The sequence below is a fragment of the Centruroides vittatus genome, unplaced genomic scaffold (assembly GCF_030686945.1).
Source record: "Centruroides vittatus isolate TY-2023 unplaced genomic scaffold, ASM3068694v2 contig_979, whole genome shotgun sequence".
Classification (NCBI taxonomy): Eukaryota; Metazoa; Arthropoda; class Arachnida; order Scorpiones; family Buthidae; genus Centruroides; species Centruroides vittatus.
Window position 1 is genome coordinate 395,656 of NW_027122650.1, and position 18,897 is coordinate 414,552.

General features: G+C 30.2%; 1 protein-coding gene across 1 annotated transcript; it reads right to left on the minus strand.

Moving 5' to 3' along the window:
* Window positions 1–11,547: 11,547 nt before the first annotated feature.
* Window positions 11,548–13,202, minus strand: LOC136985770 (dual specificity protein phosphatase 19-like). Its single transcript, XM_067283114.1, has 2 exons — window positions 12,727–13,202; window positions 11,548–12,243 (listed from the first exon to the last, which is right to left on the minus strand). The coding sequence occupies exons 1-2, from the start codon at window positions 13,022–13,024 to the stop codon at window positions 11,801–11,803; spliced, it is 741 nt and encodes a 246-aa protein (XP_067139215.1). The 5' UTR covers window positions 13,025–13,202; the 3' UTR covers window positions 11,548–11,800.
* Between the last annotated feature and the right edge of the window lie 5,695 nt (window positions 13,203–18,897).

Sequence of the window (18,897 nt, forward strand, 5' to 3'; positions counted from 1 at the left end):
TAAGAAACTGTTTAATCTCGAGACTAAAACAAAGAATTCGGAAAAGGTTTTGATTCGTTTTTGCTACTGTGTAGCCTATATGAACTTTTCTTTCTTTTAGCGCCTTCCATATAATTATACAATTTCTTTTTGTAAACTTAGTATATGCTACTTAAATATAGAAAACATACCAAAAATACTACGATTACTGTGTAGTGTGATATACACACGGATTGTAAGTGTAACCCATAACTTAACCTTGAACAAACAACTGAAAGTTAAGGGTGTGCATTCTTTAGTCGAAGAAGTTAAATGTTTACTAGCCAGTTATAAATTACCAGTGAAATAACAGTGATATTAACTATACGGCAGTGATAACTATAATATTTAACGATACACAATATAAAATACCGTTTCAATGCATGATGCGGCTCTCACGAATTTCTGGTAGGTGATATATGGCTCCCGTCGTAACAAGGTTTGGTCACTCTCGATGTAAAAGTACAATGTTTAACTTAATTTCCAAAAAATAAATGGGAAAAATTATTTATACGAATATTTAAAAACGTCTTTGTTTTATTAACATTTTTTATAAAGTTTTCTGGATCAATTATGAAATTCATTTTTTCATTTTAGAGTATTTTAAGTTTATGCGGGAGCGATAAGACAGAGAGAATTGAGTCATTCGCGTAAATCAAGATATAGAAGCAATGAATGTCAAATTTGTTTTCGTCGAATGAATCGTTAAGATATCTATAATAGGTTAAAAAATATATTTTAAAGCTCTTAAAAGGTATTAAAAAATACAGAAATTGTTTGGTTTGGCAAAACCTTCAAAAATGTCAGCAGTTAATATTTTAAATATTGATAATAAATATACAGAAAATACTAACTTTTAAAATTTTTATTGAAATATGGAGTTGAATAAACCTTCAATCATAGTAAAGTATAATATGAAGAAATAAATCAGAAATGGCATGTATAATATTTTTAACCTCGACTTATTAATGTACATAAATGTAGGCTACTTGTGTAAACTTATATATACAGTAAAATATGCCTTAATTAACGGGAAAAATTCTTAAGAATGAAGCAAGTTTCTATGTTAAGAAAAAAACCCGTTCAAAACGGAAAACCTCCAACCCGAAAGAAATATTCGATACCGTGCGATTCCGGTCCGGTTTATGAAGGTTTTACTGTATAAGATATGTTAAATCGAATTTTAAAATGTAAAGTAGGCAGAAAATTTTTATAATTTATTAGGCAAATTTTCTGCTAATTCATGAATCATCCTACTTTTGAATTGTGTATTTTGTGAAATTCAGTTTTCCAACAACGTATCAACTTTTGTATCGCTTATTGAGTTATGGCCGAGAAATATTAGGCGAAGATTCATTTAGTATTGAAGAAGATTGCTTAATGATATTTTTATCATTAGTAATGATGTTTATTACGTACACTGAACGTTACATTAAATGCTAAATTACGGATTAGGATAATAAAAAAGTAAATACTCACATCATAAGCTTCAAAATTAGAAAACCCAAAACAACGGTAAACGAGAACGAAAAACTGTTGAAAACGCTCCAAAATTTCATAAATTTATTATAATAATGTGTTAATATCTCTTGAAGAGATGGCCAGTTTTGTGAATTTGGCAGAAATGTTGTCAAATTCCTAAAATCGTCAAATAAATCAACTGCCGATTTCAGAAATTAGGAAATTTTTGCCTGTTTTACGAAATGAACCACATTCCCCGATTCGGCGTAACATACACACATACGAGCATATTTATTTATTTATTTTAAGAAATAAACTGTTTGATTTCAGTCAAAAGAGGAGGAGCTCGTTTTATCTTTGATCTTCGACATTTGTAGCGTACTTCCCATAATTAGTATGTATAAATCAAATGCAAACAAACTAAACTTTTCTATATTAATGTAATTAGAAATAACCAGACTTATAAAATTAAATTAATTTAAAGCAACGTGAAATCCAAAACTGTCGTCGAGAATGTTGATCTAACAGGAATCAACATCGAACAAATTGTATTACTTTACTGATCATTATTAACCTACACGAAGTAAACAATTATATTTTATTTATGTTTTAAAGTTATTTTCATAATATTTACACAGTACATTTAATTCTGGAATACTTTTCAAACTTTACGTTTAAAATGAGAAAATTGTGGAAAAGTATTTTCCTTTATTAATCAATTATGTGAACATTTGTATATATTAGTCCTCAACTCTTTATTAATTCGACAATAAAATTCAATATGGCTACACGTCTATTGTCATCCCGTTTAAGAATAATTCCCTATAATTACGTTAGAGTAAATTCAGAGGGGCAAAGAAAATTATACAAATGTAAAGTATACATATTTGAAGAATTCTTTAAATTTGACATTTGCGAAATTAGCAATTTAAATGAGCATTTAGAAGTTAGATATAAATCGATTGCGTATTTAGAAAATAACTTTATAAATATGCAAATTGTTTGTTCCGAAAGTTAAATTGATTTATAATGAAAATTTGTGAAATAAACAATCTTGTGCGTAGCGAATCTAAATTATGTTTGCCATATGTAATGTAAAATAAGAATGAACTGTATAAACAAACATGTAATGTATAATGTAAGGCCTATAGAGATAATCAGTAATAGTTGCAACGTATTGATATATAACAATAGTCTATATATTAGCTTAAGGAAAACAACGAATTTTTCGATTATATATGCACAGGTATAAATTTTATGCAGTATTTTTATATAATAAGTCAATTATCAGCTTATTTCTAAACATTATTAATCTGTAAATTATACATAAAGCTTCGTTTATAGATAATTCGCAAAGATTTCTTTTAACTTCTAATTCATTTCTTTCAAAATTTCCGAATTATTAACTTGGTTCTGAGAATAAATCCGGAAATTAAAATTAAAGATTTGTATTTACTACTACTTTACAAATTCAATAAACTTAATTAAAGTTCTCGATAAAGAAAATTCTCGTATATGTATATTATGTAGTACTAAACCATTATTTCAATACAAATAATAAATTAAATATTCATTTATTTAATTTATTTTATTTCTATTAAAATTCAAATCCATTTAAATATGAATAGGAAGGGGAATCTTTGGTTGAATTTTCGCCTCTAGTATATCGTCATCAAACTTTCTCTCTGAATTAATTTATCGTTGCATAAATCTACCCTTATTTTTATACATAAAATCTGCTTTAAAAATATTCAAAATAACATTTCTTCATATTTAAATCAGCTTAAATAATTCCATACGTTCCGAATCTCTACAGGGAAAACACAAACTGAATAGAAAATGTATTCAAAACTTTCAAGAGTGAAGTTAGACTATATTAATTTTCATATGATAAATATTTGTAAAATTATAACTATTATTCAATTCATATAAGTCAATTACATATCTATAGTAATAATAGAATATATATTACAAAGACAACGACGTAATTAATTCGCGTAACATACAGTAAACTATTTGAAATATCTTAAGAATTGGATAATATAATTGATAAATTTCGAGTAATTTAGAATTTAAGAGAAACTTTTATAAATTAGAATTAAGTAAGAAATAAAATTATAAAGAATGGATCATATATTTGTTTATATTTGACAAAAGTTTGATTAAATTCTCCATAAATTAAATTTGAATAGAAGCGACAAGTCGAAGAGAGTGTAACATTTGTTTTTGTACGAACGGCTCCACGTTGACTGATGATGCATCGGGATTTGGAACATCTCCAAACATCGTCCTTCTAACTGCCAGTCCTTCTCCAGACAAGATTGCTACCGTCTGAGTTTCTGTTTACCGAAAATTATAAGTAATGATTCATCACCACTGCTTTCTTATTCCACGAGAAATTAGAAAAAAAAATATAATGGTTGGACCAGCCATAAATCAGATTTAAAACCGTTCGATCTTATTTAAATCCAACAGCTTAAATTATGATACGATAATACGTTTATTTTAATATAATAAAATTTAAACTGGGAAGAGAATCGCCTCTAAAATAAATAACAGTGTTAAAATAATGATAAATATGGGCGTGGGTCGATTTAAATTGATCACAGAAAAGCGCAATGACGTAATCTCTTTTGTTCATTATGTCCTTGAAAATAGTTATTCTAAATATATTTACAGACGTTTGCGAAAATACTTTGATTGCGCGAAACGATCGAAATCTGTACAAAAATTAATTATTCAATACAAAGTTCGGTTATCTGGGAAGTTAGTCAACCAAAATATTTTTAACAGAGAAGAGCCTCGAGAAAAATTTGAATTTAGAGAAGGAGAGAGGAGCGACCTCATCCCGAATTTGTTTGCACAATCGCTTCGGTTTTGCTCTATTATTCACGAAGTTTGCCAAACTAAACTCCGAAATAGTTAAACTTCATCAAAGAAGAAGTTCGAAACAGAGAAAACATTCTTTCTTTAAGTAATTTCCGGATTTTTCTTTGCTTTTTTTACTTCCAAAGTTTTAATGGAATTAATAGATAAGTCTATGTAAACAACTATTATCCGTTTATAATCGAAATTCGTCGTTAATTTGTCACTCGGAATCGTTAGTCGAGGATATTAGAATCGATCGATTTACGTCAAAGAAGAACGGAAACCCCACGAAAAAAATTATAATTAGTTTAGAATTGTTGAAAATTTAGATTATTTAGTAATTAAACGTAACAAGAATAAAATGAATACGGGAAATTAACATTATTCTTCAAGTTTCTTTGTTTTGTTTTTAATTTTCTACCTTAAATTAATTAACTTACATTCATAAACTTGCCCATCTCTATAAATATATATTACACGATGTTCTAGATATTATTTTCTATATTGTGTAATTAGCTATCTCTCGAAATAATCATAACTAAATATTTATTCTAAGTTATAAACTTTAATTTCGAATTAGAATAAGAACTCGTATGCAACCATGCGAGCGATTCAAATTTTCACGAAAATAAAATATTAATAGTAAAATATATGAGCTTCCAGTTAGCATCAGACGTTATTTCAATTCAAAATTTTTCCTCTGAAGGGAGTTAGGCAGATGACCGGCACCACTCTGTTGCTAACAGGAAAAGTATGATTTACAGGGGCAATCACCACTAATTTGAGGTGGAGAGCATATATCTTAAATTAAATTAATTAAAAATATAATAAACAATTGCAGCCTGGAATTGTGACGACGTCACAATAAATAATTGCTTTTCTAAATTGGCATTTTAATGCCAATCACACGAGCAGAAATCAAATTTGTTTCATTAGAGATTGTTACAATAACCAAATTTATTAAAATAACGCATAATGTTTGAATAATGAACAATACAAATTAAATATTAAACGAGGTTGGGTTCTTTCAACGGATCAATTTCGGACAATGTCGTGACGACCAAAGCCAATCGATATGTACTTTGGTGATAAACATATAAAGTGTCCTTCCGAGTGGGTGTATATCGACTAACCAACGACATTTCGTCTTTTTTTTTAAATTCTCGACATTCGATTGGAGATTTTATCGTCGGGTGTGACTAACTAAAACTCAAAACCGTCCCACCAGTTTCATTTTAATAACATTCGACAATTACTTCCATTTTGTAATACAAAATTTAATCAAGTTTTATTAATTAAAAAAAAAGAATATATTAAATTTTTTTTGTTAAAAAACGAAATGATTATAATTAATATTTATAATTGTTTAAAATAAATTTTATAGCAGAAAAATTTAATTTAACGAATTTTAAGTTTGGATGAATAGTTAATGGATTTGATTACTTTTTTTATCCACACCTCATTAATATTTACAATTACTGAATAGTATAATTAAATGAGAAAATTAGCTGTATTATTCCTGTTTTAAATCTCTTTTAAAATCTAATTTACACTTTGCATTTTCTGTTTTATCCTCAAAACGAATTTGCATCCTTACCTGCTATTTGAGTTTTAAGTTGGTTTTTTTTCTCTTCTTCTTCTTTTTGCATAATTTTTAAGGGTTTTTAATTGATAAAATATAATATTTTGCACAAAATATTTCAATTTTAATTTAATTTATTAAATAATTATATGAGACTTGATTGGTATGGCAAATACACCTCTTCATAATTATAATAAAACATAATTTCTTATTAAAGTTATGTACTGAATTTAAGTCCTATTATTGGAGGAAGAAAAGTGCAATTGTTGACTCATTTCTGGTTATCAGTGCTATTTTCAAACGAAGAAACTAATAAAAGGACAAGAGCATATTATATCACGCTCGGTTTTCGTTAATGATCAGAAACAACTAAATACAAACTTAAATATATAAATATTAAATAATCGATCGAGTAATAATAGATTCCGATACAAATTGGCTCATTTACTAATTTTGAATGATAGGAGTTTATCAGTCGACAATAACGTGACAGTTTGCAGTAAATACGTTAAAAAGTTTTATAAAATAGGGTATAAATAATGACGATGAAAAAATTAATGATTTGGACTGACTAACTAATTATAATTACAAATTATTCATCTGTTAAAAAAAGTCAAAGCACAAAGAGGCATTTTTAATCAATATTCAAACCACTTAGCCTAATTTTTTCATTCAGAATATTTCTTTCAGATAAAATAGTGTTTAGTACAAGACCAGTTTGTAAAATACTTTCATTTTATCCTTAATTCATCCTGATCTACACAATATTAAAAAGTGCGTTACCCCAAATTTTCTTTCTCTACTAAGATATTGCAGATAACCATTGTATCAATAAGATTAGTTACATCACACTGAAAATATATCGCGTTAGATGAAGCCACGTGGCTCTTTCAGATAACCATGTTTGCTCGGAATTTTATAATTTTAAGTACAAGGCACGCATAAAGTATTGGGATAATATGCCTCACAGAAAGTCGGATAATAAGCTTCAGTGAGAGATATGCAAGAATCAAGTTCATTTGAGAGTAAAGAGGAAGTTTCTGGTTGAAAGCAACGAGAATGATGTTGACGATTGTAGGAGTTGTATCGATTATTTCCATGACAGACAAGGTCTAAATGTGATTAGATTCAATGTATAAAATATCTTCATTGACTACGCGAAAACTGCACAAAGTTAGATCGATTTCGCGCCCGCTGTTCTTCTCGGCGTTGTTAAAAGTATTGATTAGTGCATACACTCACAATTTTGTTATTTTTTTTTTAATATTAATTTCTATGGTGAATTTCCATTGCGGGTCGAAATAGTCCTTCAAACAGATAAAATGCACTTCTGCGAGTTGGTCTAATAAATATTTTTGTCCTTCGTCGTCTCCTTGCTGATTCATCACAATTCTGTTAAACACTGATGCAAAGTAGAAAGTTAGAGCGTTTGGAACGATTTTTGATTTGAAATATTCATTAATAATCGAATAAGTTACTTTATTCCTCCATTTTATCAAAGATCTGTATTAAAAATGGCTCAATTAATACTTATTTTAAAACTATTTTTACTTTAAATTTACTAAATTTACAAATAAAAGGAATTTTTCAAAATATAAAAAAATCAAATAAATACAAAGAAAATTTAAATACTATTAGGATTTATTAAGGATACTTGAGAACAATTTGTTTTTTTAATATAATAGTCTAATTGGACTGCAATTTGAAAAAAAATTGTAGACATAAATTCTCACTGTCATCCGTCCTTCGTCTGTCTCTTCTTAATTTCGAGAACGGAATTGATCAGATATGAAAACCTTAGGGGCAGGAGACCCCGATTGACTATATATTAACTTCCGATTTGCACCGGAAGACAAGTTATTTCAATTCAAAACTTCCCCTGAAAGCAGTTAATAGATGATCGGCACGACTATATTGTTTAAGGAAAAGTATGATGTACAGGGGCAAGCCACTACTAATTTGAGGTGGAGAGCATATATTTTAGATTAAATAAATTAAAAATATGATTAAAAACTGTAGCCCGGCATTGTAAATTGCAGCCCCGGCACAATAAATAAATCGCTCTTTATTTGTTTAGTTTATTCATAGAGGCGATTAAAAGCAAAAATTTTAACTTTTAAATCTAAAAATATCTGCAAAAATTGTATGGGCTTACGTTTTATATTTGCTTATGTATGATAATTTGAATTTTAAAATTAAAAATTAACTTCTTTTATATATTTTCTATTATTTTTTCAAAGTTGAAAGTAAATTGGTTTGGTTCGAATTTCAATTATTCAAAACAATGCTAAATGTATTTAAAAATCAAATATAAAACAGAACAGACGAAAACACTTTGAGGTTCTTTTACTAAATTAAAACATTAACCATTTCTAAATTAAGATGCAGAATAATTCAGTAACAGCAAAGAAATGGATAAAATATCTGAAGAGCTGCTTTAATGATTAATTGATCTATCAAAAAAACAAAGAAGTTAAACACTTGGGTTTTTATATTGTAAGAGGTTGATAGCAAAGTGGATTCTAACGATAAGAAAAACATTAGGTTTTATTAAAATATTTCTTTTTAAGGAAGATTTTAAAGCATTAATTATTTGAAAATATTTTTTAATTCGCATTAGATTCTATCAAATTAAACCACTTCAGAAATAATTATAAGTTATATATTATAGTTTCAAATAAATTTAGTGTACGGTGAGTTATCTTGGCATAATTTAATTTTAAACAATATTTTTATCCAATTTCATTACAAACGTGAAGAAAACCCGGAAAACTCCACGTGGCTAACCCGTTGGCGAGGCGCGAACCCGCGACCAACTAGTAGTTTTCTGTAATTTATCTATTCGGCCACTGGTGGCCTCGAATTTTGTTTAGTATTACATGTAGAATAAGTCTAAATTATCTGAAAAGAAATAAAAAAATACGTGTTTTACACTCATAAATGTTGTTAAAAAGTAGAATTAAATCATTTTTATAGGGGTTCGATATACGGGAGCCGCAATAAGGGTCTAGAAGAGCCACAGTTTAGCACTGCAATTATATACTGTACATTATAGATTTAAAAGTTAAATCTGCATGATAATAAGCCTACGTTTTAAATTAAGAATTTATGTAGTTGTTGATTAACTGTGATTAGATCATAATTAAATGAATATTTTTAACTGTCTGCCTCTACAGCCATGTAGAAGTAGGAACAACAATCACCGACTTAATGAATTGTTACTTTATTAAATGAAATGACACTTTACAAAATGATATTTTAAAAAATAGTAATAAATAATAAAAGTAAAAGTAATTTCTTTTATTATTATTATTTTTTAATTTAAATAAATAGAAGAGAATAGAATTTAAATAAATGAAATATAATTAATTATAAACAAGAAAGTTCGGTAAAACTTAATTTGTTATAAATTAAATTAAGTCAAACGGAATTATAATTTATCATTAAAGTGTAAGAGAGAGAGAAACTTAAGAAGCCAAGCGAAATAGGTTACATTAATGTTTTACTAACGTCTCTTCCTACGGTGGAGACAAATGAACGACCCAAAAAAAATTGAATCGTTCTAGTTAAGACGTATAAAGCAAATATTTTATTCGATATTGATCAATAAATATATTTTAAATTATTACCGACAATTAATTAATGCGAAATATGTCTTCATTATTTCTATTATTCATAAGCTCTATTCCTGTTTTATAAACGTTTAGGAAAGAACAAGCAACACGTTATCAGATATTTTACAAAAGAAGTATCGAGAATCCTTGGTAAGATGTCGACCGAATCCTTCTTCGACTTGCGAACGTCCGAAAAAGAACGGCATTACTTTGGCCAGCAATTATTGTTTCTCGGTCGACGGTATATTATTGACAAGATCTTTTTATCGGAAACTTTGTTCGACTGTCATCCGATTTATTCCAGTTAATAACTTCGAAGACAAGAAAACAAGAAATGTCTCCTCCATTCTTATCTCTTTCTTAATGTTACTACAAAATCCAATGACACTAAGTTTAAAAAAAAATTAATTCATGTCATTCCAGATATCCCGAATTCTCAAACAAACGGAATCTCACTTTTTTCACAAATAAAAACTGTTATCTAGTATATAACAAATAACGTTTTATACAGAATTTTTCGAAATTATCATCAATACCTTTCATAGTCAGATCGTGGGCATCCACAGAGGGGACAAACTTCCCTGGGATCGAGTAAAAACTTCCACCGTAACTTTACACTCTGGACTATGAGACAGTACAGTACTGTACCAGTCAGATGAAAATAAAATTTAACCTTTTAAATAGCTTCCGATTTTTCAGTTGATCAATAAACTTTAACAGTACATCATAAGTAAACATTGTATCCTTTGGTAAGCCACAGGAGGTCAAACAGAGATAATGTATCTTCCCTATCAAACTACCAATTACTATATGGAAGTTAACGTCTTTTTTGTAAATCTTAATTCAATTACGGTTAAATCATTTAGAAGATTGCCTCTCCAAACATTATTTTCGAACGAACGAAATCACGATTCTCAATAAATTTACGAAAATCTGCTGAGAATATGATTTAATTTATTTGCAAAATCGGAGCAGCTAACTCTATTATTGATGCAAACATTCGGATAAATCAATGTACTTTCGAATATTTCGCTAATCCGAATTTCTTCATCGAATAGTTTCGAAAAGGAATTTATTTAACTCGCGGCAAAAAGTCGAAAATATTTTTTTTTAGTCTTGGACTACGTTCCAAACGCGGAGAGATTCGTCATTTGGGCGGGATATTTGGCAAAAATCCGCGAAAAGTGACGCTAGAGAAGGTGGCTGCCATTTGCGAAGGTGAAGTTGAAACTTCCGAATTTGGTGATCGATAAATGGCGATTTTGAGGGATGGAGAAGTGGAAAATGTATCTTCGGAAATAATTGAAAGTTTTTATTTCTCCGGAGTCGAAGAAATGTTTACTTGGTCCCTCAAACGCATCTCGTTCGCCTTTTCCTCCGAATAAATAAAAGCTCCGCCATTTAATTTAATACACGTCGCCTTACGACGCGAAGACGCAACGACATCATCTCGTCACAATTTGTTATACGTCATAGAGAAGCAAGCGTCGAGTATATCCGACGGGTCGGTTGCATTCACTCGACGACCGGATGCTCCCGTTCGACTGGCGCCAGTCGACTCTCTCGGCCGTCCGTCTTTCTCCTCTTTATCCCCCACGGCTGCCGCGTCACTTCCGCCAATTACGTCACGCGTCGATTGTCATCGTCCGATTATCGATCGAAATCTAAGGCGAGAAATTAAAATTATTTTCGATAATTATGGCAATATTTAAAACGCAATTTTTTAAGTTTTCTAAAAATCCATACAAAATATGAAAACCCGCCATCGTCGGAAAAGAGTTTGACTTGGAGGGAAAAACTTTCTAAAAAATGTCGCGTAAGCTAGTGGTTCTCAACGTTTCCCGTGTCGCGCATCCCTAAAACCCCCACAGCATGGTGTACCGCTGGCCCTGGCAGAGTTTCGAGGACCCTTAGGAGTCCGCGGACCACCAGTTTAGAATAGGGATGAAGTACAGTAGAGTCGTTACTTTTCGAGAGTTCGTAGAGAAAGAAAAAGCGAGCGAACAACCTTAGAAACTATTTTATTGGTTAAAAGAATTTTTGACATGGAAATCCTTATAAAAGTCGTCTTCGGACAATTAAAACTTTATTATAAAATATCCCGGTTTGGGAAAGGTAAGAAACATTTCTTATTTAAATCGAAAAATGCGAAAGGCGCGAGTTGGCTGAGAATATAAACAGTTTCGAGTGGGATGATTTCGTAGTCTCTTTCGGGATTCGTGGTTAAAACTGTGGAGGTGGTAGTAAAATAAAAACGTTACTTGTCGGAGAAGGCGATGCGTGGACTTCTGTCGCTCTTCACCTGGTAGTCGCGGAAGAGTTCGTTTTCGTACTCCTTCAGTTGCCTGCGAAAGCCTTCGTTGGGGCAGATGCAGGGTCGAGCCTCTTTGACTTTGAGGAAGGCCTCGTCGAATCTGAGGCCGAAGCGACTCATTAGATATCCGATGACGATGGTGGAAGCACGCGAGATGCCCGCATTGCAATGAACAAAGACTCGGCCCTTTTCCCTTCCCTCGTCGATGAAGTCGAAACAGGACTCGAAGTGTTGCCGGATGTTGGCGGACGGAATATCGCGAATGTTCAACTTTTTGTAGACGATTTCGTCGGCGTAAAGGTTGTCTACCCACGAGGCCACGTTCAACACGTGCGTGATGCGATTCTGCCTGAGAACGCCCAAATCCTGAGCCACGTCTTGAGAACCTGCGGAATATTATTATAGAAATTTAACATTGGCGTGTGCTTCATCGCGCGAAAAAGCACGAGTTGTACTCGCATCGTCGAACTTTCGCGGAAAATGTTATTAATAATCTGAGATTTGTTCGAATTTTTTAAAAAGTTTAAGAAAACAAAAATTCGCTTTTCACTTGAGAAATTTCATATATACATTTTCTACTATTCTTGGAATTATTTAATCTGCAAATCTTCGTTTTAAATATCCGAAAATAAACTCTTTTCCCGCCAGAATTTCGGAAACGCCCCGTTCTCTCCGTTGCCAATTGGTTAAGCGTAAACAAAACCTCCCTTTCTTAAAATAATTAATTCGAGACACGTCGTAAATAGATTACGTAAAAGAATTTTAAATCGGGAGAAAGCCGGAGGGGTATTATACCTTTACCGCTTCCGTCATACATACATATATATATATATATATATAAATAATAATAAAATAAAAGAAGAACTCACCCACGTAGAGATCCTGAAGAACTCTTCCGATATGCAAATCTGGTCTGCAGTCCCTGACGAACCAGGAACCGCAACTACCCAAGATTCTACAGTTAAGGTTGCCGCGATTGTCCTTACTTTCTAGCAACTGACGTCCGGATGCGGTGGTGACGCGAGTCTCTACTTTCTTTAGAGAGGAGCTTTGGAAAGTACAGACGTCTCTCATCAACGTCTTTCCTTCGTGACTCGGTCGTTCCATAACTATAGCCGAATTGCCTATCCCCGGCCGAACGGCGGGAACGTGGCTACTCTCCAACATCCTTTGGCTTCCTCTCAAAGCCGTCTGTTTAAAATTATCGCCTCCTATTCGCCTGCAAATTGCGAATTAACTTGGCCTTCCCCTCGTCCCAAGAAGGAAGAAACCGCAAATTGAGAAAAACTTCCAAACTCGTCCCAACTAAACTTTTTAATTACGATTTCGAAATTACTTCAAGGACGTTTCCTTCCAGTGCCAAGTTATTTCTATTATTATTTTATTTTATTTTTTTATTCGGCCGTCGGCTATTATTAACAGTTGTTTTTTTTCTTTCTCGGAGGATTTAAAGTTCTTAAAAGGGAAAATATTTTTGATGAGCGAAAGCGCACTAAATCCACTTTTATGTCCCGGGTTCGGGATGAATAAAACTCGTAAATCCCGCCGAGTAATTATTTTACCACTCATCTCCGATCGTCTGACTCCGCCATCTGGTGCCGAAAATTCGAATCTAATTTTTAAATTCCTTTCTTCTTTCTAAATTTTTTTGGTAACTCGATATAAAATCCGTTACTCTAGTAAATAATTTTTGAAAATATTAATAAATCTGAATTACAACCAACAAATGAAAAAAAATTCCAAATTAAATTCTTACAAATTTCTGGAATATTTAATTCATTGGCGAAAATAAATCACGAAATCGTGTATATAACGTAGCAATTTTAATATTTCTGATACTTTTTTAAGATGTATTAAAATTGTTTATTTAGTTTTTAGATAAATTTAAATCAAATTGTTCTTGTGGATAACTTTAATCGAATTCTCTTCAAAGCATTTTAATAAACAGCAAATTAATGACCGTTTTTTCCACTAGATGGCGATGCGACTTCGAATCGACTACAGCGGATGTGTGGAGATAAGTCACTATGTGCATCATTCTCCAGCCTAAATAAATTTGGCAAACGTCTGTCGATCGATCCGGAGTGAAAATTTACAAGATTTTAATTAAAATTTTTCTGATTAACGAATTTCGTACGTTTACGTGCCGAAATTCGTTTACGGCAGATCTCGTCCAATTACGAAACGTCTTATATAAAAATCGACCGAATCGTCGTCACTTTTCTTGTATCGGTCGTGTTTATAAGAAATTTCTGTATATTTTTTCCGGTTTTTTTAGTGATTTTCCTATCCTCCTTCTTCGAATACGAAGCGCTCATTTGTTATGAAACATGATTCAGGATTGTTTTCCGAATCGTTTGAAACCGTAGAACACGGGCGGTACTTACCAGAAAAAAATTATGAATTCTTTTCTTTCCTTTTTTTTCAGAGGAGAAAAACTTTACAATCGAATTCGCTTCGTTCGGAGATTTAAATCGATTCTAAGTAATTTTTAATTAACGGGGATTATCAAATAATTTCTAAGAATTGTCGTTCTTCGTTCCAAAGAGGTCGACGATCCTTACTTTTAATGCCTAGAATACATAACTAAGATAAGTATTCGAAACGTATTTGACTCTAAAAATCGTAATTTTTATAGTCGAGCTTTCTTTTTATCGTTTTAAACGGAATCTCTTCGGAGTTGTCGCTTTTAAGATGGCTTTTTAGGGCCTATACTGGCAATTTTTAAATAAACTGCCGGCATCTTTAATCGTTTTTATCCTGTTTATTTTGAGTAATAAATCTAAGAAAGTTAGCAATGTAAATACAATTTTGATATTTTTTTTCCACGTGTCTTAGTATATAGATGAGATTCAAGTGGAAAACTTATGAAATTTGAACCCGATAATAAAGATAAAGTTACTTCTCTTCGAGGTTTAAAATATTTAACTTTTTTTTTCTAAATATACTGCTCGGAGAACTTAATTAAACGAATCTATTACGACACATTACTATTATAACACGATAATAATAATAATTATTATTATTATTCGGTAGAATAATTAATGCAAGACAGCAAAATTTTAAAGTAATAAGCAAACGTAAGTTTGCAAGGCCATAAACCTTTTGAGCATTATTTAAATATCTTAAGAGAAAAAAATGTCATAAATAAGATTACTCGAAGTTTTACATTTTAAATTGATGAAGTATTAAACAATAGTAATATAATTTACCAGCATTTTTTAAAATTAAATTGCAATATTTTAAAAGCTATGGTCTGGAAAAAAAAGTACAGATTTCTGATTTTCCAATATTTTTTCTTATAACTTAAGTTAATATTTTAAATGTAAGGAGTTCAAAAGTTAATAAGAATCTGTATGAAAATAGGGCTATTTCCTGAAGCTGCTACAGGTATATATAGGCCTATATACATCCTTTTTTGTCAATAATGCACTTAATTTAAGATTATATTGAATAATCGTATTCTTAAAACCGTAAAACCGGACAATGATTTTTCTTTTTATCGTAAGCTCTAACAATAAAAATGTAACCTATTTAAGGCTTTCCTGTAATTAAACTTTATAAATATATTATAAAGATGCATATTTATCTAATACAGGTTGAACCTTCTTAAATCGGCAACCTTTGCGATCTGGCTTACCAGAGCATAGAATGCCGGATTAAAGAGGTTTAATCTGTATTATTAATGAGATTGTTCTCATTAATAATGTCGGAGACATGTTTTTTTTAATTTAGATTTATCCAAAAGACAGACAATAGACTAATATTCAGTAAGGCGACATGACGTCAAAGTCTTAATTAGTGATTGATTTAATTTGTTAAATAATTACAGTGTGATATTTATTTTAAACTCAAGAAAGACCAAATTTACATACTTTATAAATTGAACTCGAAAATTATGTAAATCTCTATATAGCACTGATTAAAAAGGCAATATAACTTACATTAAAATGGTATTAAAAATACGTTAAAAATTTGAAAAAAAGAAGAAAATGCAGCAATTTAAAACAATATGGACACTTTTATAATTATTTTTAAGAAATTTGAAGTCTTTCAATTAAAAATAATGATAATAATAAAGAATATTCGCGATTTAAAAGCTCGCCAACGTGTAGAACTGTATACGAGAAATTAAAAATATGGAAGCAAAGCATAAGTTATAAGACTTTATAGGAAGAGAAAATATTATTAAGAACGAATTTTTCTTGTTTTAATAAATTCGAAAAAGTATCTTAAAAGTAGACTTGAATATTGTATTGGAATAAACTGTGAATATTAACGAAATAGATTTTAATATCACTACGTATATACCGAAGATTGATAACATTTGTCCTTATCCGATGACAAATTATTTCTTGAAGTAATGGAAGTTTGTTGGAAATTCATAATTTCCAACGAAATAAAGTAAAAATTTTTAAAGTGAAGCGCCAATTACCCATATGAGTATTTAAACATAACAGCAAAAATTACATTCGAATTCATTCTTGTCATTTGCATATGGGTTACAAACGAGATAAATTAATTTAAAATAAATACGTATAAGGCCTATATAAGTTTATATATAGGCCTATATATATATAATTGCTTTAGAAATTTATCAATTTTCGGATCGAAGTGGTGTGGACACGTAATTTGCAGAAGAAAAAGACAAAGAGTGCAAGGCGAGACTTGTACGATAACGATTGTAATAGGAATCAATAGGAAAGAATAATGATTAGAGTAATAGAACACTGTCGTCTGCAGACAAAACTCGGGCGACAGTTCAAGGTGAAAACGTCTGATGTCAAGGTTTCGTCTGTTCTAGCATCGGCCCTCGGACGATTTCTAGAAAACTCTCATTCGAACATCTCTCTCATCCATATAAGTAACGAGTTTAATAAGATTTAAGGGAATCCCGAAGCTATCCAGAGACGAGTACAGCCTATAAAGTGTCACGATGAATTTTTAATTACTTATATAATTAACCAAGCTAATGGGGAAAACGTGATAAATAACATTTAAAACTCTTATTTTAGACCCTAATAACTTTCGTCACTGTGACGAAAATTTATATGCTATTTAGACAAATAATAATAATAATTAAGGAGAAAATCATAATTAGAATATATTAAACTTCGAAGTAATAAAACTTCACATTAATATACGTCCTATAAATTTTCGACTAATTCCGCAACTTAGTTTCGTCCAGTAGACCAAAAATTATAGGTTTACATTAAAAACCTTAATTAAACTCCTGAATTATCTTCCGAAAATATTCTAGAAGAAATTATATATTATAAATTATATAATTTGAGGTTATCAACGTGTGTCTTGGAGTCGAAAATATCGACTTTTTTCTCTAAGAAAATTGATGCAAATAAAATAATAAAGTAACTTAAATATTTATTTAGAAATTGTTAATTATTTATTTCTTTTATTTTCCCGTTTAGTTGCAAAAAAGTAAAATATTTCACAAATATTTTGTCGTGTGCAAGCGATATCCTTGTTTGTTATTTTATTACCGTAATTACTTGAATCTCTTCGATATATTTTTTAAATATTTATTGCTTATTATTATTATTATTATTCAAATCTAATCATTCTTCGTCTACAGGAACTTGGGATTTTAATTTTTAATAAAGTAATATACGAGTTTTATTTATCTTTTTCCTTACAAAATTACAAAAACGTTGAAATAAAGGTGAAAAAATATTTTTTTTCGGGAGTTAATTTATCGTTTCCGTCAAGTTGTCTGCTCTCGTCGGTACGTAAAAAACAACCCTTTTAACGGATCTCGTCATTCCGTTAGCGATTTACAACCGCAAATTTATCCTCGCCGTATGCGCTTACCGTCTTATTACAGGGAATTTATAGGCCTATGTTTAAGGAAAACATATAGAAATTTAGGTTATTTAAATCGTTATACGTTTATTATACGTTATATTTAATCTCAATGTATTCGAACTGCAATTAAACTAAGCTTTTTTTACGAAAAAATAAAAAAATTATTATTAATTAAATGTTAATTGCCAGTGTGGCAATTACTGAACTTTGAACAATATATAGAAAATATAGAGGAAATCTTTTTCTTTATAAGAAAGAACCACAAGATCCGGCCTAAAATTGCTGTTTTCTTATTATTTTCAACGATTAATTTATACATTTTGTTAAAAATAATACTAATAATTTGTATATACCACTTTAAAGCAATAATTCTAAATAGAAACTACTAATATTAAATGAAAGAATTGGAAGCATGCGAACGTATCTATAGAAAAACAATAACTGTAATAAAATACTTTATCGTAATTTATATGAAAAAAACTACTCACCGAATAGGTTAATTTTTTATAAAATAATATTTAATTAAGGGGAATATAATAAATATTATTATAGATAAAATACGAAATGATTTCGGTGTTTTCTTTATCGAATTTTCAACCAATAACGTTAAAGTTTAGTTTCTTTCTTAAGAAAAAAGTAAACGTTCCCGCTATTGGATGAAATTCAGTTCGGAGGGATTGAAAGAAGTAAAAGTAAGAGCCGTGGAAAATGACGTCAACAGATAGCGGATCCAGTTAAAAGCCTTTACGTTCCCCGATTAACGGGCATCGTTGAGCGTTGACGTCACTAACCACTTTACAGACTAAATAATGGCCATAATTTACAGCGAAAATAAAACTATATGCTTTATATAAAACTTGCTTTTTTGTCACTGACTAATTCTCATTTTTATTTCTATAAAATATACAGCATTTTTCCGTTATAAGATGCGCTAAACTTGATCTTTAAATTAGGATTGAATCTTATACATTGAAGAATATTCTTCCTCCAATTATTTGACGTGAAATGTCAATACAAAAGTGCATCTTATAGGGCTAAAAATACGTATATTTAAATTTACTTTCTAAACATTCCATACAGATAAAAGAAAAGTTTAGTGTAGACTAAATATTTTTCTCTTTTCGCGTAATGACTTACATCGATTAAAAACAAATAGTCGACTGTTTGTTTTTTAAATAAATGTACTGTGACATCATTTTAGTAGAGTAAATAATATT

Coding starts and splice junctions, on each gene's coding strand:
- LOC136985770 (XM_067283114.1), bottom strand. CDS start 13,024: ATGTTGGAGAGTAGCCACGTTCCCGCCGTTCGGCCGGGGATAGGCAAT. Junction 12,244..12,726: donor TCTTCAGGATCTCTACGTGG/GTGAGTTCTTCT, acceptor AATATTCCGCAG/GTTCTCAAGACGTGGCTCAG.